The sequence below is a fragment of the Bos javanicus genome, chromosome 15 (assembly GCF_032452875.1).
Source record: "Bos javanicus breed banteng chromosome 15, ARS-OSU_banteng_1.0, whole genome shotgun sequence".
Lineage (NCBI taxonomy): Eukaryota > Metazoa > Chordata > Mammalia > Artiodactyla > Bovidae > Bos > Bos javanicus.
Window position 1 is genome coordinate 27,483,027 of NC_083882.1, and position 25,136 is coordinate 27,508,162.

At 39.8% G+C, this 25,136-nt stretch overlaps 1 protein-coding gene across 2 annotated transcripts in view; it reads right to left on the reverse strand.

The window, feature by feature from the left end:
• BUD13 (BUD13 homolog) overlaps positions 1-24,278 on the reverse strand; it is a 375,775-nt gene extending 351,497 nt beyond the window's left edge. Inside the window, exons 1-9 of one of the 2 annotated variants that reach the window (XM_061440391.1) lie at positions 24,093-24,278; positions 22,116-22,209; positions 20,200-20,284; positions 16,397-17,125; positions 14,478-14,695; positions 12,523-12,628; positions 12,023-12,161; positions 11,521-11,705; positions 11,197-11,278 (exon numbers count right to left, since the gene is read on the reverse strand). In XM_061440391.1, the coding sequence (XP_061296375.1) occupies positions 11,197-11,278; positions 11,521-11,705; positions 12,023-12,161; positions 12,523-12,628; positions 14,478-14,695; positions 16,397-17,125; positions 20,200-20,284; positions 22,116-22,209; positions 24,093-24,235 (1,781 nt within the window). In that variant the 5' untranslated portion in view covers positions 24,236-24,278. Of the gene's footprint in view, positions 1-11,196; positions 11,279-11,520; positions 11,706-12,022; positions 12,162-12,522; positions 12,629-14,477; positions 14,777-16,396; positions 17,126-20,199; positions 20,285-22,115; positions 22,210-24,092 lie in introns of both variants that reach the window. The other variant, XM_061440389.1, reaches the window with a different exon arrangement.
• Between the last annotated feature and the right edge of the window lie 858 nt (positions 24,279-25,136).

A 25,136-nucleotide genomic window follows, 5' to 3' on the forward strand; every position in this document is an offset into this window, starting at 1 on the left:
AGCCAGAATCCTGAATTGAACATGTACATTTGAAATAAAGAACTCACAATCTAATGAACAATCTAATGAAATCACAATCTAATGAAAAAGGAAAGTGAAAATATTTAAGACATAAGCAACAGAATCAGAAAGACAAAATACACACTCCACCTTTTATTAGTCCTTGTTCAGAGCCTTTCCCCTCTCATTTTGACAACTGTTTCAAATATTTACCACTCTCTAAAGGTCCAACTCACTCTCAACTGATGTCTACATATTATACTTTAACCATGCATTACACACACATTTAGTGAATTCTTACTATACTAGGTACTGTGTCATGAAAACAAGTATAACATAGCACCTGTCCTGATACACTCATAGACTAGTGGAGGAGACTGACATTTAAACAAATAATTAAAACAAAAGGCATAGGTTATGGTAGAAATATGCAATGGGTATCAAAGAAGCAGAAAGGGGACCTTGCTCAGCTTGGAAGCGGGGTGGACAAGAATGATCAGAAAAGGTTTCATGGAGGGGGTCCTTATGCTAAGTCTAAAAAGACAGAGTGAAGCAAAGAGTCAGAAGGGTTAGGAGGGCATTTCAGCATACAGCACAGCAGAAGCAACAAGAGCAAATGCACAAAAATAAGAAATGGGATGGTACACGCAAGGAACCAAAGTCAAATTATATGGCTGGAGCTAAAGTACAAATAGAGTAGCACAAGCCACAGTCAGAGAGGCAGGCAGAGGCCACAACATAATAAGCACTACAGGCCAGAATACGAAGCTCAGATTTCACACAGTAAGCATTAATTCTTTTAAAAACTTTTCACTGGCGTATAGTTGATTTACAATGTTGTGTTAGTTTCAGGTATATAACAAAGTGAATCAGTTATACATATACATATGAAATGAAAAATGAAATGAAAGTCACTCAGTCGTGTCCAACTCTTTGTGACTCCATGGACTATACAGTCCATGGAATTCTCCAGACCAGAATACTGGAGTAGGTAGCCTTTACCTTCTCCAAGGGATCTTCCCAAACCAGGGATCAAACCCAGGTCTCCCACTTATGTATCATGTATCACCTCCTCGAGGTAGCATTCATTCCCTGATCACAATCTCCCAGGGCTGAATCTACTCTTCCTTTGTGCTCCCAAGGCACCTTGAACACACTCTAGTGTGTTCAAGTAATACTTAGCAAGTAGCTAAGTATTATAGCTTAGCTTAGCAAGTAGCTAAGTATTATAGTAATACTGAGCAAGTAGCACTGAAAGTATTTACTCGTCTGTCTTCTTCTGTAGATAGAAAGTGAGTTGGCGTGCTCCAGGACCATCTTTTACTAATTGTGAGACCCTGGCGCCTAATACACAGCTGCTTATGTTATAACGTGTGCTAAGTATTACTGAACTGATAGGGATGACAGGTTTCCCCCTTTCTTCAGGCCTTACCTAAGGGATGAGTTGGGTGAGTAATGAAAGGCTCAGTAAGAAGCGAAGTTTCTTAAGAATGGCATCATCTCCAACCTTAGAAGCATGAGTGGTGTTCTAGAGCCCAAGGAAACCACTGCTTCTTGCCTGAGGAATAAGTGCTTAAGAGAATCAACACTACTATGATCATACAAAGGTCCTATGAATAACAAACCAAACCCTAAATAGAATCAGAAAAGCAAACTGCAAAAGAACTTACAGTGGAAAGAGCTTTAGACTAAAGAATCAGATGTCCCAGGTCTTGTTCAAGCTTTTTCAGGTGAGCTGAAAACTCGAAGTAAGTTGTGAAATTTATCAGAGGCTCAGTTTCTCTTTAAATAATGTTAAGTTAGATTAACTGACCTTATGGGTTTTTCTAACTATAACATACTATAGATTTATTCTAGAAATATTCACTTGCCAAAAATAGACAAGAGTAGAAAAGGCAAGGAAAGAATTAATAATCAGAAATAAAGCAAGGATGAGAAAGAAAACTAAAAAGGAAAACTCTAGGAGAAAATATGAAAAATGTAGGAAAACTACAGTGAGAGATGGAGACAAATTATACCAGTAAAAAACCAGGTCAAGGAGAGTTCTAAGTTTGGGGTCCAGAAATTTGAAAAAAATAGAGAAAAGAAAGAACTCGATATAGCAGGGAATATCTTTAGGGTTGTGGCTATAAAAAGATCTACTTCTGGCTATACAGCAAATGAGTATTCTGAAAAATCCTGCTACCAAAGAGCTGACATACCATATCCTGCAAACCAAAGCAGGAAATAAACCTGAAGCCACAGCCAACCTGACAATACCTGCCAATATCAGGAACTAGAGCTCTGGGCTTAGATGGCAGCTTGAGGGACAGAAGATAATGCCTTAGGCCCACATACAGCAGCGCAGTAGATTCCAATCATGGCAGAGAACTCAAGCAAACTAACCTACTCTCAGGGAACAATTATAAAATCTGGACAAAATACAGTATGTGAAATATTTCAAGGCATGAGTGACCAAAAGCAGGCAGAACTTGAGTGGGAGTTTACTGTGGGAGGAGATGTGTGAAGCTTTTTGCTAGAGGGCACTTCCCAAACTGCACAGCTCATGGAGGCAGAAGGCCACAGGCTTACTGGCTTAGGTATGAGTGTAAAGTGGGCAGAGCAGCCAAAAAATCAGGGACAAAACACTGAACGGGAAGAAGCTTCAGAAGGGAAGAACCCCCAAATCTATATACAAACTGCACCCAAATTTTTGGCTAACTGCTAACCTGTGCTTGTTCAGGGGAAATCCAATGGGCCCACTGAAAAAGCAGCAGCTAGAAACTAAAAGAACTGAGCAGGAATTCAGTTGCTGCCCACAATAAAGTAGATAAGTGTTTGGAGTTCAAATACAATCAAGTTAACTGTCTACTGCAATAAAAATCAACACACCTCAAAATTAGAATTCAAAGTCTCCACAATGTATAATGTCCAGTATAGCATTTTTAAATGACCAGATATGTAAAGAAACAGTAAAATGTGATCAAACTCAAGAAAAACTATGAATAGAAACCAATGCTGAGATAACCCAAATGTTGCAATTAGCAGATACGACTTCAAAGCACCAATTATAAATATTCTCAAGGGAAAATAAATTGATTCACAATGAATGAATAGGTAGGAAATCTCAGCAGAGAAATATGTCAAATGGGAATTCTAGAGTTGAAAAATATAATAAACTAGCTGAAACAAAAACTTCAGTGTATCAGTCTAATAAGCTGAAGATGGCAGATGAGTCAATCAACTTGAAATGAGATCAACAGAAATTATTTCATCTTAAGAACAGAGAGGAAAATCATGATAAAAAAATGAGCAGGACTTCAGACAACTGTAGTATAATATCAAATAGTAGAAATAGTAAAATTGGAGAAGGGAAAGTGGTTTTAAAAAAATAATAACTGGGCAAAAAAATAGCCAAATGTGAAAAATATGGACTCATAAATCCAAAAAGCTCAACAAACTCAAAAAAGGATCAACACAAAGAAAAACCATACGTAGGTACATCACAATCAAACTGCTGAAAACCAAAGACCAGAAGAAAATTTTGAAAGCTGTCAGAGAAAACCAATATATTATAATGTGTGTTATGTTGAGGTTGGGGGGAGTGGGACAATGAAACAAACTGACTTTCAGTTGGAAACAATGGTGGCCAGAAAGTGATGAAAGATCTTTAAAGAGCTGTCATTGAAGTCTGGAACTGTCAATCCAGAGTTCCATGTGTTGGTTTGAAACCTCAGAAGTTGCCTGGGTGTAATCTGAAATTGGCTCCCATACACAGAGGACAAGGAAAGACCAAAGAAAGAGGCAGACCAGTCCAGATTGGCAGGTGACAGGTTTAATAAGCAAGGGAATTTACATAAAAGGTTTTTTGTCTTGGGCAACCCCACAAAAAAACAGATCTCTGCACCTGCCTCTCAGAACGTTAAATGTTTATATAGAGCCCTTATGGGTTCAGTCACACATTCAGTCCAGACGATCTCAACACCCTACTCTCTCAAGGCTGCGTCCTTGAAAAAGCTGCAGATGGGAAGAATAGACATGATGCACATTCCAAGGACGGTGAGAGACAAGGGCCTTCAACTGCCTGGGTCCAGTTTAAGGGTCAACCAATGGTCACATCCTCTCAATAATCTCCTCCAATACTGCTAGTGAAACAATCCTTCAGAAACAAAGGTGAGAAAAAGTTCTCTGATTTAATTAACAGAACTATGCCAATGCCAACTCCTGGCTTTGATAATGTACTATGGTTATATACAAGATGTTATCATTGGGAGAAACTGGCTGAAGGGTACACTAATAATATTTTTTTCAGGTTTTTCTGAGTCCAAGACTATTCCAAAATTAAAGCTTTTAAAAGATAAAGGGTGAAGTAAAGACATTTTCATTTCAACAAAACTGTATGTGTTGCCAATGGATCTGCACTGAAGGAATATTAAAATTTCCTAATTTCTTTAACAAAAAAAGAAGAACACCAGAAACGGTAATTATATGAGTAAATACTAACAACTACAATTTTTTTCTTTGGTTTTCTTAGTTTCTTTAAAAACACACAATTACAAAGTAAAAATTTTACCACTGTTATTATGGGATCTATTATATTTTTTAAGTAGTATGTATGAAAATATGTATTTTTATGCACAGTTTCAAAGAACAGCAAGGAGAGATAAGAAAGCCTTCCTCAGTGAACAAAGCAAAGAAATAGAGGAAAACAACAGAATGGGAAAGCCCAGAGATCTCTTCAAGAAAAATTAGAGATACCAAGGGAACATTTCATGCAAAGATGGGCACAATAAAGGACAGAAATGGTATGGACCTAACAGAAGCACAAGATATTAAGAAGAGGTGGAAAGAATACACAGAAGAACTGTACAAAAAAGATCTTCATGACCCAGATAACCATGATGGTGTGATTACTGACCTAGAGCCAGACATCCTGCAATGTGAAGTCAAGTGGGCCTTAGGAAGCATCACTACGAACAAAGCTAGTGGAGGTGATGGAATTCCAGTTGAGTTACTTAAAATTCTAAAAGATGATGCCGTAAAAATGCTGCACTCAATATGCCAGCAAATATGGAAAACTCAGCAGTGGCCACAGGACTGGAAAAGGTCAATTTTCATTCCAATCCCATAGAAAGGCAATGCCAAAGAATGTTCAAACTACCATACAATTGCACTCATCTCACACACTAGCAAAGTAATGTTGAAAATTCTCCAAGCAAGGCTTTAACAGTACATGAACCGAGAACTTCCAGATGTTCAAGCTGGATTTATAAAAGGCAGAGGAACCAGAGATCAAATCACCAACATCCACTGTACCATAGAAAAACCAAGAGAGTTCCAGAAAAACATCTATTTCTGCTTTATTGACTATGCCAAAGCCTTTGACTGTGTGGATCTCAACAAACTGTGGAAAATTCTTCAAGAGACAGGAATACCAGACCACCTTACCTGCCTCCTAAGAATCTGTATGAAGGGCAAGAAGCAACAGTTAGAACCGGAATTGGAACAACAGACTGGTTTCAAATAGGGAAAGGAGTACACCAAGGCTTTATATTGTGACCCTGCTTATTTCACTTCTATGCAGAGTACATCATGCGAAATGCTGGGCTGGATGAAGCACAAGCTAGAATCAAGACTGCTGGGAGAAATATCAATATCTCAGATATGCAGATGACACCACTATAATGGCAGAAAGTAAGAGGAACTAAAGAGTCTCTTGATGAAGGTAAAAGAGGAGAGTGAAAAAGCTGGCTTAAAACTCAACATTCAAAAAACTTAAGATCATGGTATCTGGTCCCATCACTTCATAGCAAACAGACAGGGAAACAATGGAAACAATGAGACTTTATTTTCTTGGGCTCAAAAATCACTGCAGATGGTGACTGCAGCCATGAAATTAAAAGACGCTTACTCCTTGGAAGAAAAGCTATGACCAACCTAGACAGCATATTAAAAAGCAGAAACATTACTTTGTCGACAAAGGTCCATCTAGTCAAAACTGTGGTTTTTCCAGCAGTCATGTATGGATATGAGAGTTGGACCATAAAGAAGGCTGAATGCCGAAGAATTGATGCTTTTGAGCTGTGGTGCTGGAGAAGACATTTGAGAGTCCCTTGGACTGCAAGGAGATCAAACCAGTCAATCCTAAAGGAAATCAATCCTGAAAATTCATTAGAAGGACTGAAGTTGAAATCGAAGCTCCAATACTTTGGCCACCTGATGAGAAGAGCCGACTCATTAGAAAACACCCTGATGCTGGGAAAGACTGAAGGCAGGAGGAGAAGGGGACGACAGAGAATGAGATGGTTGGATGGCATCACTGACTCAACGGACACAAGTTTCAACAAGCTCTGGGAGAGGGTGAAAGACAGGGAAGCCTGGTGTGCTGCAGTCCATGGGGTAGCAAGGAGTCGGACACGACTGAGTGACTGAACAACATGAAAATAATAGCAACAAAAACAGATTAAGTGGAAATATAGTGTTGCAAGATTCTTACATTTCATGTGAAATATAACAATTATAACTATCAGTAGGCTATGATAAGTTAAAGATACATATTGTGATCTTTACAGCAAAAACTAAAAAAAAAACAAAAAACTGCAGAGGTATAACTATAAGGAAAACAAAGCAATTAAGGTTCAAAACTAAATCCACACACCTAAAATCTAAAACACTGACAATATCAAATTCTGGATAGGATATGGAGCAACAGAAATCCCCACCCTTTGCAGTAATGTAAAATGGTACAGCCACTTTAGAAGACAACTGGCAGTGTCTTATAAAAGTGAACATGATCTCAACAAAATAGCAACTGTTGGATATTTACCCAAGTAAACTGAAAACTATACCCACATTAAAAGCCATACACAAATGTTTACTGCAGCTTTATCCACAACGTTAAAAACTGGGAGCAACGAAGATGTCCTTCAGCTGGGGAATAAGCAGACTGTGGTATGCTATACAATGCAATACTACTCAGTGATGACCAAGGAGTGAAGTACTGATTCACTCAAGAACAGTGCAGTTCCGTTCAGTCACTCAGTCATGTCCGGCCCTTTGCGACCCCATGAATTGCAGAACGCCAGGCCTCCCTGTCCATCACCAATTCCCGGAGTAGATGAATCGTATATGCATTTTGCTAAGTGCAAAAAGTCTGACTCAAGCGTTGGTGGTATAGTGGTTAGCACAGCTGCCTTTCAAAAAGTCTGACTCAAAAGGTTACATACTGTATGATTCCATTCATGTAACATTCTGGAAGAGATAAAACTATAGGGATGGAAAACAAGAGCAGAAATTACAAGGGGTTGGTGGAGGAGGAATAAGTAACTAAAAGGTGACTTACACAGGAAATTTTAAAATGATGAAACTATCCCGTATAGTACTAGGGTGGTGAATAAATGATTCTACTCGCTTGTCAAATCCAATAGAACTTACACCAAAAAGAGTAAACACTAATATAAGTAAATTATAAAAGAAAAAAAATTACCCAGGATGTCTGGGGGTGAGGGGACTGATTCCTTATGTCTATACATGAAAGAGCTACACATATATCCATGCTTAGATGGTAAATGAGTTTCTCATTTCCAAATTTCCCAACTTTGAAACTGTTTTATGTGCATCTTGGTATGAGCAAAATGAATAGTGGATGGTGGCCCTTTCTTAATGTTGGGGAGGGAATTTATAGGTAAGGAAAAAAGAAAGGTAATACTTGATTAGAGTCAGTTACATCAGTATGAACTCATATTTATACATGCATATATGTAACATACCTCCAGAGGGACACAGAAACAATTATAGATATGTGTATATACACACATACAGACTACTGTACATGCATTACCAAGCTCTGTTTGCTGAGAGGATCTAGAAGCAGTGACATTCCAGTAATAATAAGCATTCTAGCAATTATATCTTGGTTTGCAAATAGCATTCTCCATTAAAAGCTGCCAGGGTTTCTTAGAGAAAAGGCAATTCTTTAGGGCTGGGGCAGAGAAAATACAAAGAAGTAAAAGAACACTCAAAAAGGAAACAGTGAAAGGGACAAAGAAAGGGACACCCGACAGAATTTCCAGTATTCAAAGAATGGAACAAAAAAGACAACATAAGCAACAGAATAAATAACATACCACTAGACTACAGTACAAAGTATAATATAAAATATACATGAGTCCATACTAATATAAATAAATGACTGAACAAATAAATGGGGAGGTGAAACAGATCTTCCTTACAGAAAAAATCTAAATAATACATGGAGATACCCTTCCATAGTTCTTCTGAGTATAAGGTGAACTCAGCAACTCGCTTCCAGAGAAGAGAGTATAAAAGAAAAAGAAGAGTAATTTTAAAGTTGGGAAACCTGGCACTCACTCACTACCTTAACCCAGTGATCCCGGCTAACTTTACTAGTGATATCATGCGGATATCACGTAACCCCTAAAATGACATGATGAGAAGGACATTTCACTACTGTGGAATTCTTTGCAAAAACCCATAACGTCCAGGCTAACCATTAGAAAAACATCAAACAAACTCAATTTGAGGAACGTTTCACAAAAATACCTGACAATACCCCCACAAAACTGTTAAGGTTACAAAAAGCAAAAAGACTGAGCAACTGGTCCAGAGCAGAAGAGACTGAGGAGACAGCGCAACTAAGTACAATACAGTATACTGAAATGCATCCCTGAACAGAAACAGAAAACAGAAGACTGACGAAATCCAAATAAAATCTGGTGCACTAATAATATGCTAATGTTGGTTTCCTAGATTTGACTACTGTATCATGGTAATATGGTAACAAAATTAGATAAGGTATGTACAAGAACTGTTTGCAAATTTTCTATATATATAAAACTATTCCAAAACAGATAGAATAAAATACTTTTTCAAAACACTACCCCCAAACAACTGCAAAATACACATTATCTTCAAGTGCAAATGGGGTATTCACCGAGGTAAACCATACACTGGGCCATTAAACATGTCTTAACAAATTTAAAAAGATCAAAATATTATAGCATTAACTTCAAAATATTAGAGTATATTCTCTAACCTCGATGGAATTACATTGGAAATCAATAAGATATCTCAATTCAATTCAATTCAATAAGTCGCTTCAGTCGTGTCCGACTCTGTGCGACCCCATAGACGGTAGCCCACCAGGCTCCCCGTCCCTGGGATTCTCCAGGCAAGAACACTGGAGTGGGTTGCCATTTCCTTCTCCAATGCATGAAAGTGAAAAGAGAAAAGTGAAAGTGAAGTCACTCAGTCGTGTCCAACTCTGTGCAACCCCACAGACAGCAGCCCACCAGGCTCCTCCGTCCATGGGATTTTCCAGGCAAGAGTACTGGAGTGGGGTGCCAAATAAAATATCTAGACTAGTCTAAATGTTTGGAATTCTAAAATACACTTCTAAGTAATTCATGGGTCAAAGAGTAAACCAAAAAGAAAATCAGTATATATTTTGAACAAAATCCAACATACATTCCTGAAAAAAGACCTTCCTTAGCCAACTGGGAATAGAAATTTCTCAACTCAATAAAGGAAATGTATCCCCCAACAAAAACTATAGTTTACACAATTTAATGGTGAAAAGACTGAATTTTTTCCTCCTAAGGTTAGCAATAAGGTAAAAGATGTCTGCTCTGACTACTTCTACTCAACATATGCACTGGAAGTTCTAGCTAGTGTAATCCGGCAAGAAAAAGAAACAAAAGGCATCTGGATTGGAAAGGAAGAAGTAACACTGTCTATATTCACAGAAGACACGATCCTCAAGGTTCAAAATCTGGTAGAAGCTACAAAAAGCCATTGTATGAAGTGACCTTTGCTTCAAGGAAAGTGGCTGATATAATATTGGGTTGTTGCTAATGACCAAATTGGAGCTTTCGAGCATAAATTAGAATTTTTTAAAACTTTAGCTTTGGTAATATGGTAACAAACTACCACAGACTCCTTTAGCTTCAATTTATTTAAAGATTTTCTGTGATGAGATCAAAGTTAATGTTAGTATATAATCATTATCTGATATTGTACATGAAATATATCAACATTTGAAAGGCCTGAAAAAAAAAAAAAATGAACAGCAGATGATGCTATAAAGTCACATATGAGTAAAAGCAGAAGTAAAAGTAGAAAGTAGAAAAAAGACCAACAAATTTTGATCTAACAGAATGAAAAGATTTTTGATATGGTTTCTGATTCCATATTATAAGTAATCTTTAAGAAACTTAATCGAGTTTTTGTGGAGTATTAAAAAAAACTCTAATACACCTTCCTTTCCTAACTACCTGTGTATAAAGTTGAATTTTCTTCCTATATTTCAACTAAACATAGTGCAGCAGACTGAATCCCAATGTATCCTATTAGCCCAGACATGAATGAGAGCTGAGAGCTGCAAAAATGCAAATCAAAGCTATTTGTCTCACATTTTCATTCAGAAAATATAGTTTTTTTTAAAGCAGGGTAACTATGCTATTGTAATGGCTTTTTAAAAAGACTACATACTTTTAAAACTACTTAATTTCTAATATGGTAAATATTAATAGACATAACCCACATAAAACTTCCTGGAGTCCTAAATAATCTTTAAGAGTATAATGGGGTCTTGAGATTACAAAGTTTGAGAGTCACTGTGCTACGTGATAGAACAATGTCCTTCAGCAGGCAAGAGATGGAATCTAACAGGAAGCAGAGGCACTGACTGCAGACAGGGGCCTGTACAATTCACCCATGATAGCATACAGAAAGTTAAGTGTGTGTGGGTACAGACGTGGGTGGGTGAACAGGTAAGGTGGTAGGGGTCAGTGTGACATTACAAGTGACTCACTCCTAAGGCAGTGAAGAAAAGGTTCAAAGGCTACATTTTAAAGACACAATATACAGAAGGCTACAGACTAGCACCCATCACTCAATCCCCTCTAAACCTTAAGAGAATATCACCAGAAGTGGCCAACATCAAAAAAAAGGTATCTATCTGGACCACCTCGGTTATCTACCCAGAGTTTTAAAAAGCTTTGAAAAGGAAAAGAGGAGAAAGAGGAGTGTTATGAGCATGGGAAATGGGATTTGAGAAACAAAAGCAAGTACACCGCACGTTACTAACCTTGTGATTAGAGCAGAGAATGAGGCAGAGCGTACTGATTTGAGAACAGTCAGGGAAGGTTAGGGTTACAAGGGAGAGAAAACAAAACTGTAGGAAATACTCAGGCTTACCTGTCCACTCCATCCCAGCGATACCCTGGCCAGATATTGAATCTGTTGGGAGGGGGTGCAGGGCCACTGTAGCGAGGTCTCACTAAAGATAGGAGAGAGAGAAAAGTTAGTTACCTATGTAATTTAATTCAGAGCTGAATGGCAGTGAGGAAAAAAAAATTTTATACAGAAATCTCCGATCAAGTTCAACTTAAATTCCCAAATACAAAGAATCTGAAATTATACAGGAACGCCTTCTTTGCACATATTTATGAATCATCATTCTAATGATCCTCTCTCTTCACATACATCACCTCTATCTCTGATGATTCCCAGAAGGCTCACCTTTCTTATTCTTGTTCTCCTTGGCCTTATTCTTCTTGATAAAGTTGGCCATAGGGTCCCCCTCTCTTTCCTGTTCTCTCAGCATCCGATCCAAATCTTCATCATCAATATAGCGGGCCAGAGGCTTCTGCATTTCCTTCATTGCATCCTCCACATTTTGTTGCTGCTGCCGGGTCTGGGCAAGCCTGGACAAGAAGAACCAGGAGAGTCTGCTATCCTGTGTAACACCTCCACTCTTACACTGAGATGGACCATACTGCTACACGTGGAGAGCCTCCTCTTCCTAGCAGTCCAGGGCAAATACTGAAAAACGTGAAATTCCCAGAATACCAACCAGAAGTGTGAAATACGTCAGTATTGTAGGAAGCAAACTGAGCACAATGAAGTTCCCATTCCTGAAAATAGCTTTAAAGGCAGAACAATGAACTAATTGGTCAGGAGAGTAGAGAAATTGCTTCCTCCAGTAACTGCAGTCTTGTGTTCCTTTCAGTGGCTCTCTTACCCTTTGCCCCACTGAGCGTACAGCTCCTCTCTCTTTGAGTCCTTCTCTGCTTTTCGCCTCTGCTCTAAACGTTCCAGTTTCAAATTCCTCTTACGACCAGACTTATCCCGAAATACAGTTTCGGCATGCTGGAATTCAGCTGCAAAGGAAAAGTACACTTTTAAAGATAAACGAAAAGGTGTCAAAATCAGAAACAACATTGTAACAGCTGAAGTCAACCAGTTAGTGCTCTGATGCAGGATAAGAACTTTCACAGCCAGACAACAAGTAGTCCTTACCAACATCTAAGTGCATATTGGTGATGACTCTGAAAATTAACATTTTTTAAGAAGGAAAAGATCCACTTGTAGCCAATGAGAAGTTAAAACAAAGCAGAAAACCGGATTTGAAACTTGATAGCAATTAAAAATTTTAAATATCAGGTAAATTAGCTATATTTTTTTAAAAAAAAGTAAAAGCGACATAAGCCTCAACTGGTCTCTGCACTTTCACATTTTTACCTTCAAATGCCATGGTCTCTTGGTCCCGTTTCTTGAGCTCCTGCTGCTCTCGCTGTATGTCAGTTAACACCAACCCAGTTTTAGCCCCAGAATACATGTGTGCAGCCTATGCAATGGAAAAGGGAGCATCCAACATTAATGAGACAATGTGGCAACGGGCTCCGTGGGTGTACAGTTATGTCTGAGGATCAGCAATTACCAAACCAAAAACGCTACCTTATATTCTCATTATCAACCACAGGATTGGCAAAATAGAAGAAATAAAACTGAATTTCATGGAAAATTAATAGTACTGTTAAGTTTAAGAGCAAACAGAAACACAAACCAACAATTTACTAAAGGGAAGGCTGAAAAAAGTGAAAGTTTTAGTCGTTCAGTCGTGTCCAACTCTTTGTGACCCCATGGACTGTAGCCTGCCTGGTTCCTCTGTCCATGGAATTCTCCAGGCAAGAATACTGGTGTGGGTAGCCATTCCCTTCTCCAGGGAATCTTCCCCACTCAGGGATCAAACCCAGATCTCCTACACTGCAGGCAGATTCTTTACCATCTGAACCAAAGGGCAGGCTAAGCATCTGTATTTCTGACTTTTTAGCATATAAACTGCATCCATGAAGACTCTCAGGTCACCTGACCAGAAACCTCTATCAAGCTCTGAGCCCTTCAGTAGAGCTGAATATTTCAGCTGAATCAACACTGATAAAATATTCTATTTAAATCACAAAGTCAAGCAAACCTATCAATTTCAAACCTGAAATTGTGGCTATATTTCAGGATAATGACAAGATATGACCAAATCCAAACTTTTTACTAAAACCCACCCTGTATCAAAATAACAGACCACCCCACAATCAATGTATACAAATTTTTATATCCTAATATCCTTAAGCAATGTGCTAGGTACTTCCCTGGAAGTCCAGTGGTTTTCAATCCTTGGTTCGGGAACTGAATAAAGATCCTGCATACCATGTGACATGGTCAAAAAAAAAGCAATGTGCTAAATCTGATTAATATTAAATTGTCCATGGACTAAGCAGATACATAAAAATGTCACTGGGTCCAGCTGAAACACTGACCTCACTGTGCTCCCCACATCCTGGGGTTAGGGACTGCCTGTTCCACCCTACCAGGACCACACGGACTACAGAGGAGACTTACCTGAAAAGTCTGTGTTGGAGGTAACATGCACATCACAGGCTCTTTCTTAACCAACTCACTGGAATTAACATTTCTTTTTTTTCTCTTTTTCTGTTTTTGGAATAACATTTCTGTACTAGTAGTGGTATTCTTTGCAACACAATTACTTGGGGTTCATGTGGATTTTGTTAATTCAGCCTTCAGCGCAGATTTAAAATAATACAAAACACCTTTCCCAGGCGATGATTTTTAAAGTCGTTTTATATTTTAAATGCCTCTCTTTAAGCTCTGGATACAGAGACCTACAGTCCAAATGGCTTACACTAAATGCTTACTTTGTCCCAGGCCCTGGGCTAAGAGTTTTACTTACACTACCGCATTTAATTCTCAAAAGAACCTGAAGTATGTACTACTATCATCTACATTTTAAAGATGAAGAAACTGAGGCTTAGAGATATTATGTATCTTGCTCAAATCTCACATAAGAAGTAAAATTCCATGTGTGATCTGTTTGACAAGAAGTTCGTGCTCCTAACTCCACTCTGTGAACTACATTCTCAGTTTGTTCATAGAAATAGGAAGTTTTGTTTAAACTATTAAAATGAGATTTGTGGAACTGAGAGAACATAAAGGCAGATGCTATTTAGGAAATCTGCTACTTGCAAGTTCCCCTGGGTTGAGTTAGATAGTCTTGCCTTCAGAGAGAAGAAGAGCTCTAGAGGTCCTGTGAGCTAGATTTCTCTGGCTTGGATCTCTGAGACCTGTACAGAGCTAGAAGATGAGTTACTCTAAACTAAGACATGGCTCCTGAAAGTTCTTACCTTCTTTCCCAGAGGCTGACTCCTTCGAGGTGGAGACAGATCAGAATCAGAAGATTTGGCCCTCTGCTTTCTCCTTGGTGGAGAGAGGTCAGAATCAGAGCTCCGATGCCTAGGTCTATTCCGCGGAGGTGACAGATCGGAATCGGAATCCTGGGGCCCTGTACTCTGTTTGTGCCGTGGAGGAGAAAGATCTGAATCAGAGGTTTTCCTACTGTCACCTGGGTAGGAAGAGGAGTCCAATGTGTGATGTTTCCTGGGTGGAGAGCCTGTGTGATGTTTCCTATGGGTGGGGGAAGAGCCTAGAAATTGAAGAGTAAAGATTTTAATCCCCTTGGCAAAATCTAAAAAAGAATGTACCAGGCAAATGTTCAACATTCATTTAGTCCTCTTGTGAGGAACTATCACTAACCTAAACATAAGTATAAATGACAAGGGAGAAGAGCAAAGTCAGAGATAACTTTTAAAACCAATGGGTGGGGTTCTATTCCCAAGTTACTAGTTACTGTGACTAGCACAAGCCATCTCACCATCCTCATCTGTGCCATATTTATCCACACATAGAGTGGCCAAAACAAACTGAACTCGGGGCTCAGTGGCGTTGTTAGTCGCTCAATCGTATCTGACTCTTTGCAACCCTATGGACTGTGGTCCTCCAGGCTCCTCTTCCATGGAATTTTCCAGGCAAGAATACTGGAGTGGGCTGCCATTCTCTTTTCCAAGGGATCGTCCTGATCCAGGGATTGAACCCAGGTATTCCACATTGCAGGCAGATTCTTTCACTATCTGAGCCACCCAGGAAGCCCTAGCAAGTTAAGATGACCTAGAATATATTCTGGGTTTCCCTGGTGGCTCAGATGGTAAAGAATCTGCCCAAATGCAAGAGACCCAGGTTTGATCCCTGGGTCAGGAAGATCCCCTGGAGGAGGAAATGGCAACTCACTCCAGTATTCTTCTGGAGAATTCATGGACAGAGGAGCCTGGTGGACTACAGTCAGAAAGAGTCAAACACAAGTGAGTGACTAACACACACACAGAGAATATATTCTGATGTCTTTTGACTAAAACATAACAATGTATTTGAATTAAAAATTAAAGCAGTACCTAGGGACAAAAGATGGAGCAAACAAATTTCATCACACAGGTGAGCTGTAGACATAGGCATCACAAATCACCTCCCCCAAAGGCAATCCGCAATATGTATCAACAGTCCTATAAGCAAAGAACCCCCCTGAGCCAGTAAATAAATTTCTACTTTGTTCCCTAGGAAACGTATCTAGAAGCACTTCAACTCCCAGGAAGTCTATCTAGAAATAGACACAAAAATAATCCAGAACAGAGCAACTGTTTATGTATAAGGATGTTCATTATAGAATTACAGAGGAAAAGGTTTAGAAATAACCTAAAATATGCAATATTAGGGGAATGGTTAATGGAACACCAACAAAAATTATATTAACAAAGAGATATTTTATGACTCAGGAAAGATAATGCTAAGTGAAAAAAGCAAGCAAGATCACACATGCAATATTTACTTACTGCCTAGACACGTCTCAACTACATCAAAAATGATTAGAAAAAAAGACTAAAAGAATATTGGCTACAAGAAAGAGACTGCCTCTGACTGGACAGAATTTTGTGTGATCTTTTTCTACATTTCTATACATTCCAAAGTTTCTGCAACAAACATGTAGTATTTTCATGAGGTGGGGAGAATGAACAAAAAATATATATAAAAACTTCTACCCTACTACTGTTAATTTTTAACTCTCCTCAGCCCAACCTCTCACTATTTCCCTCCAGTTTTTAAAACTCCAAAGCTCCATTCTCATTTCTAAAGACCATAAATACCTAGCAAAGCAACTAAAAGAATCAAAAGAAAGCACTCTGGGAACAGGTCCCTCTCACGGACAAATGCTCACCTTTAGAATCATGCTGCTTATTTCCAACATGGGATGTTGCTTGTTTTTTTCGTGAAGGAGAGAGGTCTGAGTCATACTCATATTTGCTATTCTTTGGGAGTGATGGATGAGAAGGTCCTGGCCCCTTGCAATGTGGAGAAGTTTTGCTAGAGCTTTCTGGGGCTTCACTGCTTTTGGTTCTGGGCAGTGAGTGAGAAACATTAGCAGCCAAGTCACTGGAATTATGATGGGCTTTCCTGAGCTGTGATCTATCCACAGAGTCAAGAGTCCTTCCAGGTTGAGCTGTGTCAGGGGAGCAGTTACGGGCCCTTCTGGCAGGAGAGAGATCTGAGGAACTGTGGTAGGTCCTCCTAGGAGGAGATGAATCTGGGGTGTCATGACGGGTCCTCCTAGGAGGAGATGGATCTGGGGTATCATGACGAACCTTCCTAGGAGGAGCAGAATCCAGAGTGTCACGACGAATCTTCCTAGGAGGAGATGAATCCGGGGTGTCATGACGGGCCTTCCTAGGAGGAGATGAATCGGGGGTGTCATGACGAACCTTCCTAGGAGGAGATGGATCTGGAGTGTCATGACGAACCCTTCGAGGAGGAGATGGATCTGGAGTGTCATGACGAACCCTTCTAGGAGAAGACGGATCCGGGGTGTCGTGACGAACCTTCCTAGGAGGAGATGAATCTGGGGTGTCATGACAGAACTGTCTGTGTGAGGGTATATCTTCACTGTGGCCTAAACACAAATAGCAAAGAATCAGATTCCCACAAATGCTCTGTCATCCCTTTAACCAAAGTTTCAAAAAACACCCCAACAGGATACATCTCAAAACTACTAAGAAAGCCCAAAAGGTATGCACAGCTACTTCAGGGCAGTAAAGTAGCACTCATGAATATCCTAAGAAAAACCGCTCATATTTGCCTAACAGGTCATAAATCTGCAAGGCACTTTAAATGTAGTTTTCATGTTGTATCTTGTTAGGTAAGCAGGGCAGGTATCCTTGTTTTACAGACATGAAAACAGAGACCCTAAGAAGCTAAGTGGTTTCCTACCTAGGGGTCACTGCTACTAAAATGAAAAGACAGGCTAGAACCCCAACCTTCTAATCCCAATCCAAAGCTCTTCCCCAAACCTTATTTGTATGCAATTCTCCACGAGAAGCTCCCACTGATATCTAACTTAGGCAATTCAGTTTGCACCCACTCTTCTCTCAAAAGGCAAACTGAATAATTCCGTGCCACATCAAAATGAAATCCTGTGAGCTATTTAATCCATGCCATTGTGCTCCTTATTAAAAGCAGCAAAAGCACCAGAAAGAAAGAAGGATCAGCACTTTACTGATCACCTGCTACATGCCCATGTCTATACAGATTATTTCATTTAATTCACACAAGCAGCTTAGGAGATAAATATTGTTCTCCTCTTATTATAAAGAAGCCGATGCTCAGAAAATCTAAGTAATTTGCCAAAATAATACTGTTAGTAAGTGGTGAAATGAATATCCAAACCCAGATCTGTCTGACTCCAGAGTCCACAAACAATCTTTAAAATGGAAACAGTTTGAGACTTTTGATATTCAAAGACATAACAGAATGAAACATTTATAGCAAATCCAGAGAGTAACAAAATCCAGTTTCTCTTCTCCTTCTATCTCTTATCACTGAGCTCCCTAAGCAAATATAAACAACTAAAAGTTGGGTGGGATTCAATGAATATTTGTTAATGGGTGAATTAAACAAGTCACCTCCTTTACTTTGGAGAATAGGCTCCTCTGACCAGAATCCACCCCTCAAAGAAAAGTAATGATATATGTAGGGTGTATACATGCGAGTTAAGTTGTTTCAGTCATGTCCGACTCTTTGCAACCTTATGGACAGCAGCCCACCAGGCTCCTCTGTCCATGGGATTCTCCAGGCAAGAATACTGGAGTGGATTGCCATGCCCTCCTCCAGGGGATCTTTCTTCCTGACCCAGGGATCGAACCTACATCTCTTCTGTTTCCTGCATGGCACGAGGGTTCTTTACCACTTGCATCACCTGCGAAGTACCTGACAGTAAATCTAATCCACATGGTTGATAAATCCCATAATATTTATAAAAAGCTGGAGGTATAACCCTCCCAGACTTCAGACTATACTACAAAGCTATAATAATCAAAACAGCATGGTCCTGGCACAAAAAGAGGAATATAGATCAATGGGACAGAATAGAGAGCCAGAGATAAACCCATATACCTATGGTCCATTAATCTATGACAAAAGAGGCAAGAATATATAATGGAGAAAAGACAGCCTCTTCAATAGGTGGTGCTGAGAAAACTGGACATGCACGCAGAACAATAAAATTAAAACATTCCCTCACACCATATATAAAAATAAACTCAAATGGTTCAAAAACCTAAATATAAGCCCTAAAACTACAAAACTAGTAAGGTTAAATATAGGTGGAACATTCTTTGACATAAATCATAACAGTATTTTCTTGGCTCAGTTTCCTTAGGCAAAAGAAATAAAAGCACAAATAAACAAATGGGACCTAATTACACTAAAAGCTTTTGCACAGCAAAGGAAACTATCAACAAAATAAAAGACAAGCTTATGGAATGGGAGGAAATATCTGCAAATGAAGCAACCAACAAAAAATAAAACCCAACCCAATCAAAAAATGGGCAGAAGATTTAAATAGACATAATTCCAAAGAAGACATACATATGGCTAACAGGCACATGAAAAGATGCTCAACATTGCTAATTATTAAAGAAATATAAATCAAAACCACAATGAGGTATCACCTCACAACTGTCAGAATGGTTATCATCAAAAAGTCTAACAAGGGAATTTGCTGGTGGTCCAATGGTTAGGACTCTGCACTTCCACTGCAGGAGGGCATGGGGCTGGTCCCTGGTCAGGGAACTAAGATTCTGCAAGTCATGCAGCATGACCAAAAAAAGGAATACAACATATTATTTAAAACAAAAAAGCATACTAATAAATGTTGGAGAGGATATGGGAAAAAGGGAACCCAAGTGTAAACTGGTGTAGTCACTATGGAAAACAGTATGGAGGTTCCTTGAAAAACCAGAACAGAACTACCATGGGATGCAGCAATTCCACTCCTGGCTATATATCCAGGAAAAATAAAAACACTAATTTAAAAACATATATGCATCCCAATGTTTACGGCAGCACTATTTCTATAGCCAAGACATGGAAACAACTCAAGTGCCCAGCAAGACACAATTTTTGGTTTAAGAAGTTGTGGGATACACACACACACACACACACGAATATTATTCAGCCGTGAAAAAGAGTGAGATATTGCCATTTGTAGCAACATGGATGGACCTAGAGAATATTATACTAAGCGAAGTCAGACAGAAAGATAAATGTTATATGACAGAACTTACATGTAGAAACTAAAAAATAACACAAATTATAACACATATACGGAACAGAAATAACACATATACAGAACAGAAACACAGACACAGAAAACACACTTATGATTACCAAAGGGGAAGGGGGAAGGAATAACTTAGGAGTATGGGATTAACATATACAAACCACTATACATAAAATAGATAAGCCATGAGGAATTACTGTACAGGCCAGGGAACTATATTCAATATCCCAGAATAACTTAAATGAAAAATTGTCTAAAAATACATATATACACATAACTGACTTTGCCACATACCTAGAACACAATACTGTAAATCAATGATACTTCAATTTTAGAAAAAAGAAAAAAAAGATAAAAGTCTTCCCCTATTAATGAGAAATTCAGATTTATCTGTTACTGGAACTCACTCCCCAGAAGCTTCCATTTAGCACTGGAACGAAAGGCTTCCATCTGCTTTACCTCTTCTGGCCGCTCATCCACAAACTCAGCCACCTGTGGAAGTGAGAACAACATTTTAAGGAAATCCACAGGATCCAGCCAAGTAGCAGTGCTATCTGAAGAACCTGAAGCTATGACTATTCCACTCCTAACAATACATGGCTCACAAAGACCCAAAACAGCCCTGAAGAAACAGATAGTGGTCCTCAGTTACATGTGCTCCATAAACATGTGAATGTCACTGAATGGTTTAATTATAGATCTTTCTCTGACTCATTAATTTCCCTCCAGATGTTCATTTCTTTTATTACAAACCTTTTTATTAACCCACCTGGTATAACAGCTGCCACTCAAAGCTAAAAGCTAAACTCCTTTTACCTGTTTACCACTCCATTCAGGGTAAAAACACAGGCAGGGTTCCTGTCACACTTACCATTCATTAAAGAATTAGGACTCCTTATGAAAGCTTTACTGTAGATCACAATGATAGTTTTTCTAGGATCCCACCAAAAGAAGTCATTAAAATGTACATTTTAATGACAAAGACTCATAGAATCTTTAAGGGATAAGACCATATTTCCTATCACCCAAATTCCCAAATAAATCTCGAATCTTCCCTACAGTATCCTTGATAAATGATCACTCATGTAGTCCCTCCTGACAGAACCAATTCACTGACAGGGAACTCATGTTACAAGGCAGTCCACTGCATTTGGGGGTTAGAAAGTTCTTAGTTGTATTGGACCCGCATCTACCTTCCTGTAACTTCTTTCTGTCGACCCAAGTTCTGACCTCTGATGCAAATGATCCTCTTTCCACATGACAGACCTGCAACTATGAGCAAAGCACTGCTTTGTGCTTTACTTATATTATCTCACTCCATCTTCACAAAAGCCCTGCAAAGAAAGGCTCCATATTACTAAGAGCAAATTATGGCTCAGAGACGTAACTATCTCCTTTCCACTTTGTTTCTCAGCAATTCTGAGCAAAAGTCCCATGGCCATACCAATGCTAACTTATTTACCTATGCTTTTGACCACCTAGCTCTTACTTATCCTTCAAAACTCAATTCAGATATCTCCATCCTTCAAGCAATCTCCCATTTTCATGGGCTAAAAAATATGCCCATTGGGTTCCAAGAGCATTTGGCATGCATGTGAGGGGCTTCCCCATTGGCACAGCTGGTAAAGAATCCACCTGCAATGCAAGTGATGCAGGAGACACAGTTCAATCTCCAGGAGGATCCCTGGAGAAGGAAATGGAAACCCACTCCAGTATTCTTGCCTGGGAAATCCAGGGACAGAGAAGCCTGGCAGGCTACAATCCATGAGGTCACAAAAGAGTCAGACACAACTTAGCGACTAAACAACAATAACGTATGTGAACTATATCTCCGACATTCACCATATTGCTGAAATTATTTGAATTCAGTCTCCCATTCTAAGGGTATGACCTCTAAAGTATAAATACTATACTCTATTAATCTACATATCTGCTATACCTAGGCAAACGTATACAATTTTAAAGCTTAGTTGAATCAGTAAATAAAAGAAGTAAATAACATTTCCTTTCATTGAAACTGAACAGTGTTTTTAAGGTAAGTTGCAACAAATTGAACCATGGCTAATTCTATTCACGACTCTTTATCACTGACACTGAGGAATCCTGTCTCTCTGTGATCGGTTCCCACTTCTAGGCAGATGGAGCCCTCCATATACAAAGACTGTATATAGGCATCATCAAAGAAAACTATTTTAAAATAGCTCCTGGAAAATGTCACCTCTTCTCTGACCTTAAGTTTCCTCCTTACTATCTACGCTGCATTGGGAGTCGAGATTAAGAGGCTTGCATTTCAAAGTCCTCAGAGCCGCAAAAAGATACACACCACAGGCAAATCTCCATCATCTTCCTCTTCCTCCTTTTCTGCTTTAGTGGTTGAGATAGATGTCCAGCTCACGTCATCATCCACAATTCGCATTCTAAAGATGAAAAACAAAAGACCAAAAAAAGAAGAATCATTCTTGGATAACAGCCTACAAACATTCATCTCTGGTTTTAGGCTAAAGTTCAAAATCCTATAAGATCCTATGGTCCATTCTTTGCCAATATGGCCAATTTCATCTCGCACCACTGTCTCCTCAATTCACTACTCACTAGTCATCTTCTGATGCCTAGAATGAGCCAAATTCCTTTCCATATCAGTTTCACATATTTAGTTCCTTCCCTCTGCCTAACCTACTCTTCTTATTCTTTAGTGGGAAACTCTTTGTCATTCTTAAAAGCCGAGCATATATATAAATTCCTTGAGCAGACCTTACAAAACTACTCCCCTTACCTCTCCCAACTAAGAATCTGTTACACATTCTTGGAAATAAATCAACTAGTTGAATAATTAGTTGTTTAAAGACTGTATCCCCATTAAACTATAAGCTCCATCAGAGTAGGGACAATGATATCTCATTCACAGTGATATCCTCACTGTGATAGACGAAGTACCCAATAAATATTTGTTACATGGATCAACTATGGATGAGTCCAAAGAATAATGACTGCCATGATGTAAACCGTTATTATTAACAGTTATCATTTGAAAAGCCAGATGACTAATCACAACAACCATTTAATGTAAGTGATATAATTCAATATTACTCTGACTTTAAAGATGAAAAAACTGAGGCTGAGAGAGATGAAATACCTTGTCCAAGGCCACACAACTCATGAAGTGGCACAGCTAGGACTGAAAGACTGATCAATGTTACTTCAAAGCTCAAGACAATGTCACTACAAGGCACTGCCTCCAGGAAATCCACACAAGTCAGAGGGGTCAGAAGACAGCAAGAATAACACAACAACCAAAGAGTTAACTAACTAAACCGGTTAGTTCTTTGGAACTATTTGACTTTACAGGGTATATTAGTTTCTTAGAGCTGCCTAACAAAGGACCACAAACCGAGTGGCTTAAAACAACAGAAATGTATTCCCTCACAGTACTGGAGACTTCAAGTCTGAAATCAAGGTGTGTGCAAGGCAATGTCCACCAAGAAAGGCTCCAGGGTAAGATCTTTCCTTGACTCTTCCAACTTCTGGTAGCCTCTGTCAGCTGCATAAATCCAGTCCAGCCTCAGCCTCCCATCTTCACCTGGGAAGTTTTCCCTCTAAGCCTGTTTCTGTATCCAAATTTCTCTTTTCTTAAAAGGACACCAGTTTATACTGGACAGCTTAACTAATTATATCTGCAAAGACTCTACTTCTAAATAGTGTCACATGCTAAGGTTCTGGTTTGGAGGAGAGGGACAGTACTCAACCCAGTACACTAGGCCACGTAAGTTTTCTCGTTTGAAAAGTGGAGATAGCAAAAATATCTACTTCTTAACACTGTTATGACTCTTAAATAAAATCATGTCTAAAGTACTTACAATGTTATCAGGCACTGACAAGAACGGTATAAACGTTAGTTGTTACTGGTAGTAGCAAGAGTAACAGGAAGTGAGCATAGGTCGCGACCCGAGTCCTTGGCTTAGGAGAACCCGCACGGGCAGGTTCTGGGCCGCTAATATACCACCACAAAGCCTTTGAATTCGTTTCACGTTTATTCTCAGGATACAATATTCACTCTCTGCGGGAGAACGGGATGCCACAAAGGCGGGAAAAGACTAATACAAGTTACAACCCGGCCTGAACACACTGGAGATACTGCCCAGGGGCGCGAGCAGCGGCCTGAGAGGGCTCTGAGCGCAGGCAGGGTCAGGGTCAGGGGCGCGGGGCCGCCGGCGAGGAGCCCAGCAAGAGCCGGGCCGAGGGCGGCGCGGGAAGGTGAGGGGCGGCGGGCCGCGCGGACCCCACCCTGCCAGGGCCAACTCACCCCTTGCCGCCGGCCCCGCTAGGCTTCGGCCGCTTTTTGCGACGCTTGCGGCCGGACTCAGGGCCCCCGTCGACGCCGCCATCTGCCCCAGACAAGTATCGCTTCAGGTACTCGGCCTTGGAGAGCGGTGGAGCTGCCGCCATGGCAGCGGAGGGAAACGGGTCAGGGCTGGGGACAAAATTGTTGAACGCGAAACGGAACAGCAGCGAACTGCGGGGGGGCGGGGCCAGGACCGGAAGTGACGGTGTGTTTGGAAGTGCTGGGCAGACATGTGTGAGTCTCAGAATCTTGGAGGACTGAAGAACAGAAACACGCACGCTTCCGGGGCCCACTCTACATCCCCTCTGACCCGGCAATTGTGTTTCTTCTCTTCGTCCTTCCATCTGCTCAAACAACTGTGCAGCAAGGGCTGTTGTGGTCGCGAGGATACATCCATGACTCCAACAAGACTTATGACCCCAGCAGCTTCAGAAGCACCAGAGTAGTTAACGAACGTGGGCTCTGGAGTTGCAGCCCATCTACGTTTGAGTTCTGGCTCAATAACTTGCTAACTGTGAGAGGCCTGGGGCAAGTTGCTTAACAAAATGGGGATAATAATGACACGGAACTCAATGATTAGGTGGACTAAGATAATATTACTATGCAAAATGCTTCAAACAACAACTGGCACATTGTTTTTAAGTAATTTTTATTAATATGTTTAGGAGGAGAGGAATCTGTTTTAAGGGGCTTTCAAGAGACGAATTCAGGATTCCAAACCCAGTATAATTATGATGAAAAATATGGTAGTTTCTAACCTATGTAACTTACCCGCATTTGATACCGGTTGTCCCCAGATTTTGTGCAAACTCTTCCCAATGAAAAGAACCTAGATCTATTGATGTTTTCATCATGGTAAGAGAGAAGCTAGAGACAGAGTCGGACACAACTGAAGCGACTTAGCAGCAGCAGCAGCAGCAGAGAGAATGAATTCTAACACACAAGTTTGGAAAGATTTTTCTTCTTGAGGTTTTAAGAGGTGTACTTGAATTATCTCATTTAACC